The 6,557-nt window shown below is 50.4% G+C and overlaps 1 protein-coding gene across 1 annotated transcript in view; it reads left to right on the top strand.

Moving 5' to 3' along the window:
* LOC123969453 (calpain-2 catalytic subunit-like) overlaps positions 1–6,557 on the top strand; it is a 21,721-nt gene that overhangs the window by 12,859 nt on the left and 2,305 nt on the right. Inside the window, exons 9-18 of the mRNA XM_046046849.1 lie at positions 465–625; positions 783–952; positions 1,054–1,065; positions 2,239–2,450; positions 2,748–2,784; positions 3,529–3,594; positions 3,718–3,775; positions 3,861–3,925; positions 4,370–4,438; positions 4,531–4,609. Coding sequence (XP_045902805.1) covers positions 465–625; positions 783–952; positions 1,054–1,065; positions 2,239–2,450; positions 2,748–2,784; positions 3,529–3,594; positions 3,718–3,775; positions 3,861–3,925; positions 4,370–4,438; positions 4,531–4,609 — 929 coding nt within the window. The remainder of the gene's footprint in view (positions 1–464; positions 626–782; positions 953–1,053; positions 1,066–2,238; positions 2,451–2,747; positions 2,785–3,528; positions 3,595–3,717; positions 3,776–3,860; positions 3,926–4,369; positions 4,439–4,530; positions 4,610–6,557) is intronic.

Genomic DNA, 6,557 nt, shown 5'->3' with positions numbered 1-6,557 from the left:
GGTGGTGAGGGGAGGTGAGGGGAGGTGAGCGGTAGTGAGTGGTGGTGAGGGGAGGTGAGCGGTGGTGAGAGGTGGTGAGGAGAGGTGAGCGGTGGTGAGGGGAGATGAGCGGTGGTGAGGGGAGGTGAGGGGAGGTGAGCGGTAGTGAGTGGTGGTGAGGGGAGGTGAGGGGTGGTGAGCGGTGGTGAGGGGAGGTGAGCGGTGGTGAGCGGTGGTGAGGGGAGGTGAGCGGTGGTGAGGAGGTGAGTGGAGGTGAGGGGAGGTGAGCGGTAGTGAGTGGTGGTGAGGAGAGGTGAGCGGTGGTGAGGGGAGGTGAGCGGTAGTGAGTGGTGGTGAGGGGAGGTGAGCGGTGGTGAGGGGAGGTGAGCGGTGCTGAGGGGAGGTGAGCGGAGGTGAGCGGTGGTGAACAGTGGTGGTGTTTGCAGCTGCAGAGTGAGAGCTCCTCCTCCTGTCCCTCTCTGCAGGATGTCCTACAACGACTTCCTGCGTCACTACTCTCGTATCGAGCTGTGCACTCTGACCCCCGACACCATCGAGGACGACTCGGTCAAACACTGGAGCGTCAGCAAGTTCGACGGCACCTGGAGGAGAGGGTCCACGGCCGGAGGCTGCAGGAACCACCCCTGTGAGTACCGGAGCTGCTGCTGATCCGGGCCCCGAGGCCCCGAGGCCCCGAGGCCCCGAGGCCCCGAGGCATGTTCAGGGTCAAAGCCAGTTAGAGCGTCGGGGTGAAGCGGTGTGTGACGCAGCTGCAGGCCTTTCAGCTGTTGTTTCCTCCGCAGACACCTTCTGGATGAACCCTCAGTTTGTGATCAGACTGGAGGAGGAGGACGACGACCCCGAGGACGGAGAGGTGGGCTGCAGCTTTGTCGTCGGGCTGATCCAGAAGAACCGCAGGAAGCTCCGCAAACAAGGAGAGGACATGCACACTGTCGGGTTCGCCATCTACGAGGTGAGGACGGGGGGGTCCGCTCTGAGATCAGTTCAAGAAGGAAGGACGCGCACACAGATTCAGTCCAACCTAACCCGTTTCTCCTCTTCTGTTCGCTGCAGGTCCCGAAACAGGTGAGCTCTGGACCCTGACCTTCAGGTCACAGGTCACACTCTTTGATTTCAGGGTTCATGTTGGAGATCTTCTGCGGAGCCGCCATGCAGAACGCTTCAGCTGTGGATACTCTTCGCTGTCTGGAGAAAGATCAGATACAGACAAAATGTGAACAGGGACGTGGAGGTAAATCTCTCTGGAGTCAGAGGTTCAGACTGAGGCCAGCAGCTGCTTAGCTTAGCTTAGCATAAAGACTGGAAACAGCTAGCGTGTTCAAAGGCAACACTAGGGACGGGTATCGCTACTCGATACCTTCAAAGGATTGACAGGAGCAGCCCGGTACAGAGTAGGATGGAAAGGCCAGTACTTCACTCGATACTTTCTGTCACCAGATCGGGTTTGTATGTTTTTGCTTGCAGCCAAACACTCAAACATCAGAACGAGAGCTCCTCCTCCGGATGTTCCTGCACCATAAACTGTAGAAGAGGCTGCAGCGCTCAGTCCATGCTGACATGCCGGCTGCGTCTCAGGCGTTTATCTCCTTCAGCTGGCAGTTAATCTCTCGCTTCAGTTTCTTGATCGTTGTTTACTTTCAACACACGGATCAAAAATGAACTTATCTGGTCACTAAACTGTTTCACTCCTGCTCTCGTTCAGATATATAAGCTCCCAGCTGCAGTCTCTGCCCGTATAACACTGCCTGACAGTTTCCAAAACTTTTAATATTTAAAACAAGAATAAAACAGATCAGCAGCCAATCAGCTACTGCGGCTTCAACAGGTGGCGTTTTCTGCCGGTGTCACTTTAAGGGTACTGGTTTTGGTGCTGATACTGGTAAACGATACCCAACCCTAGGTGACCCAGTCCAGCTCCTCTGAAGCTCCCTGATCAACTCGTTACATCAGCTTTATCAGTTTGGGTTCAGATTAAACTCTCAGCGCTCAGATGTCAGAGGGTCCTTGAAAGCACCATCAGAGAGAGATTCACTGCTGCTCCTGAATGTAACGTGGACCAAATGTTTGCTATACCTGTAAGTGAGGACTGCTGGATGATTTGGAACTGATCAGCAGGGTCCAGGTCTTTGATAGACCGGGTCCCTTTTCTAGTCCTGTAACCCGGCGCTTCAGGTGGAGCTGTAAAGGTACCCGCTGCACCACCTGCCCAGGTGTCACAATGTGAGTTTCCCCCCTCAGTTCCAGGGCCAGAGGGAGGTGCACCTGGATAAGAACTTCTTCCTGACCCACGCTCAGACGGCGAGGTCAGAAACCTTCGTCAACCTGCGCGAGGTCTGCTCCCGCTTCAAGCTGCCGCCCGGAGAGTACCTGATCGTCCCCTCCACCTTCGAACCGCACCTCAACGGAGACTTCTGCATCCGGGTGTTCTCCGAGAAGCAGACGGAGACCCAGTAAGATCCGCATACTGCTGCTCTGTTATTCAGGCTCTGCTGTAGCCACGCTGCAGGTCTCTGGGCAGGGAGGGCTGACCCTGTCCAGGGTTCAGTCTTGGTCCCTGTTCAGGTCCACAGCCTGTACAAAAGCCTCTCTGTGGTGTGTCTGAATGGAGGTTTTGAGAGTCTGAGTCTGGTTTTTCTGTTAGTGTTTACTGTGGGGGGGGCAGAGCGCTCACAGTGAGCGAGTGTTAGACTGATGATGATGATGTGACGAAGCTTCCAGACGTTTCTAACAGCTCTCTGTCCTGTCAGACCCTGTGACGACCCGGTCAACGCAGACCTGCAGGATGTAAGTACACCTTCATGTAGGTTTGTACAGTTCGGGGCTACGGCTCGGGGGGGGACCCATCACCTGATCTGGTCTCTGAGGCTCCTCCTCCCGTCCTTGTATTTGAGACTTTAGCGTATTATTACTACAGTATTCAGCCAATAAAGGCTCAGGACGCTATTATCTGTAACCGCCAGCTGGGTACGAAGTATTCAGATCCTTTACTTCAGTAAAAGTACTGATACCACGCTGCAAAATACTCTGTTACAAGTAAAAGTCCTGCATTTAAAATGTTACTGAAGTAAAAGTCTGAGTATAGGAAAAGTAAAAGTATTATTTTAGATTCTTCTTCCTCCTCAATACTGCGCAGCATGGCTGCTGATTATTTCCTCGGTCCGCTGGTCGTTCGGTTTGTAAAGATTCTGCCGTCACAGTTTCCCAGAGCCCAAAGAGACGCCTTCAGAAGCAGCCGTCCAGAGCTCGTCACGGTTATTACAGAGGAGAAGCAGCAGGTCTTCATGAGAGAGGCTGAAACATGAAAAGTTTTTATGAACTCTTCATGTGTAAAAATCTGACTTTGTAACTGAAGCTGTCAGATAAACGGAGTGAAGTGAAAATATCTGCCTCTGAGATGTGGTGCAAACAAAACACTCAAGTGAAGTATCTTTAATTTGTGGGGGGGCAGCTGACTCGTTTCAGTCAGTGTTGGTGAATAAAGTTTAACGTGTAATGTTGCTGTGTGAATAAAGTTTAACGTGTGTTCAGGAGCTGGTGTCTGATGCGGAGGTGGACTCAGGATTCAGAGGCCTCTTCACTAAACTCGCAGGAGAGGTAAGCTTCTCTGTTCATCTCTCTGAAACTGAAACGCAGCTCTAAAGCTTCATTAAACCCTGAGAACATCTCACTGCGCCGTCACACGCGAGGTGGCGTGACGTGTTTCCTCTTGTGTTTCAGGACGGGGAGATCTCCGCCACGGAGCTCAGGTCCATCATGAACAAGATCGTCTCCAAGCGTAAGTTGAGTCGCAGCTACAACACTTCACCTGTTCAGCTTCACCTGTTCAGCTTCAGTTTCAACTTCCTGTCTCTTCTTCACAGGAACTGACATCAAAACTGACGGCTTCAGCATGGAAACCTGCAGGGTCATGGTCAACCTGATGGACGCATCCTTTAACCCGCTCTGTGATTAGACACCAGGCAGTTCATGCTAACGTTAGCTTGTGAGCTAACACACGTGAAATTGGTCATCAGTTTAAAAATATTTGTTGACTCGTCGCTGACCTGATTAAGAAGAAGAGGAGTTTTCAGTACAGCAGTTAGCTGTGTTAGCTCGTTAGCTGTGTTAGCTTCATTAGCTTTGTTAGCTGTGTTAGCTTCATTAGCTTTGTTAGCTCGTTAGCTGTGTTAGCTTCATTAGCTCGTTAGCATTGTTAGCTCGTTAGCTTTGTTAGCTCGTTAGCATTGTTAGCTCGTTAGCTTTGACTCTGCTGAGTTCATGTCGATTCTGTCGTGGTCATAAAATAAATATCTTACCTGCAGCGCGACGTTTCCTCTCAGAGCTCCTACAGCAGACTAAAAACCCTCCGTGATCCTTAACCCTCCATCAGGACAGCGGGAACGGGAAGCTCGGCCTCGGAGAGTTCGCCACGCTGTGGAAGAAGGTGCAAAGATATCTGGTAAGACCTTCGTGACCTTTGACCTTTTTAAAATCCAAACGTGTGAATTTACCCGTCAGAGGTCACCAGCAGCCGTCTGTCTTTTCATGCAGTCCATCTATAAGAACAACGACAGCGATAACTCGGGGATGATGAGCACGCCAGAGATGAGAATCGCCTTGAAAGACGCAGGTCAGTTTTTATTTCTTCTTCTTCTACTGCAGCAGCAGCGAACACGCTGACGCATCACTGCTGCAGCGGCAGGAAGGAAATACATGTTATTTAATATTTAGATGTTTCTGCAGACGACAGTGTGAACACAAACACAGATCCCTGTTCAGGAAACTGGAGCAGAAGTCAGCTCCTGGTATTCAGCCCTTTTTCCTTTTCTTGTGTCCAAAATTCACTTTCACACAGAAACATTGAAGACAGAAGTTGTTTTGCTCTCACTAAAATCATCTCTTTCTTTAATGTGGTTTGGTTCAGAGGCCTCGGGCTGACGGAGCTGCAGCAGCATCACAGCACGTGGTTTTATTTCTGGACGATGTTGAACATTCAAAGAACAGATTTTTCACAGTTCACACTTTTGCTCACTGCAACAAAGAGCTGCTCTGGTGTCTCATAACTACAGCTTGGACGTTGACATGAACAAAGTCGGTTGATCAGACAAACATGGCATCAGATGTTCAGTTCGACTCTTTAAGACTTGAAGACGTTCATCGTGTTGTTTAGAAACTTTACTTTTCGACTTTCAGAATGGTGGCATGTTTTTGATTCAAGTTAAATGTCAATGACGATTTGTATTTATATTCAGTCAAACTGTCCCTTACAGAGTAGCTGGATCAGCTGTTAGCGGCTCCTGTTAGCAGTTAGCATGGCTGTCCACATTACTGTGATACTGAAGTTAAAACATGAAGATTCTCGGGCAGGTTCTGCAGTTAGCGAGCGTCTGAATGATTCGGTTTGTGGTTGATGTCGGTGAGTTCAGGTCCCTGAAGAGACTGTGAAGACGTTTTTTCCTGTAATCAGCAGATGTCTGAGGTTCCATCTTGTTTATTTGCTCTTTGATCAGATCTCTCTGAACGTCCACGTTTTTCTCAGGAACACATTTTCTTTATCTCCACATATTGAGATTAGATTCCAGAGAACTGGTTTGTTTTTAAAGCTGACAGGGTCATCACACTTGGAACTTTCAGAATAAGATGTAATTCCTGTTTAGGCTCTTCACTAACATGTCTTTACTTCTTCTTCTTCTTCTTCCTCTGCTGTTTTCTGTTTCTCTGCTGCTGTCTGGACTCTTCACACTTTACTGCCACTAGGCTGATGGTGATGGTACGTTACACGATAGCTTTTGTTAAAAACCTGCTAATCAGCCTTCTCTTTGTAGAACCATGTGACCTGCAGACCCGAACAGACCTACGATGCAGTCTGCAAGGCTTAGCTAGCTTCTAACTTAAGACAACAACACAGCTAGCAGGTTACAGCTGTGACAACATATGATCAATACTTACACTTTATTAATCTTGTAGCAGTTCAGTTTCCAGTGTCGGCTTACTGCACTGAACAACATCTGGGGCACTGAGCTGTCACTCAAACACTGGCTAGCCAATGGGGATGCACCCCTGAAAAACCCGCCTAAAAGAGACGTTTGTGTCAGAACAGCAAACAAAAAGTCAGGCAGCGCTAATGAGAGAGAGAGCAGGCAGCGCTAATGAGAGAGAGAGCAGGCAGCGCTAGTGAGAGAGAGCAGGCAGCGTTAATGAGAGAGAGAGCAGGCAGCGCTAGTGAGAGAGAGAGAGAGCAGGCAGCGCTAGTGAGAGAGAGAGAGAGCAGGCAGCGCTAACGAGAGAGAGCAGGCAGCGCTAACGAGAGAGAGAGCAGGCAGCGCTGACGAGAGAGAGAGCAGGCAGCGCTAGTGAGAGAGAGCAGGCAGCGCTGACGAGAGAGCAGGCAGCGCTGACGAGAGAGCAGGCAGCGCTGACGAGAGAGCAGGCAGCGCTGACGAGAGAGCAGGCAGCGCTGACGAGAGAGAGAGCAGGCAGCGCTAACGAGAGAGCAGGCAGCGCTGACGAGAGAGCAGGCAGCGCTGACGAGAGAGCAGGCAGCGCTGACGAGAGAGAGAGCAGGCAGCGCTAACGAG

The sequence above is a fragment of the Micropterus dolomieu genome, linkage group LG04 (genome assembly GCF_021292245.1).
Source record: "Micropterus dolomieu isolate WLL.071019.BEF.003 ecotype Adirondacks linkage group LG04, ASM2129224v1, whole genome shotgun sequence".
Classification (NCBI taxonomy): Eukaryota; Metazoa; Chordata; class Actinopteri; order Centrarchiformes; family Centrarchidae; genus Micropterus; species Micropterus dolomieu.
The sequence above is the reverse complement of the archived record's forward strand: the minus strand, read 5'-3'. Positions and strand labels throughout refer to the sequence as shown.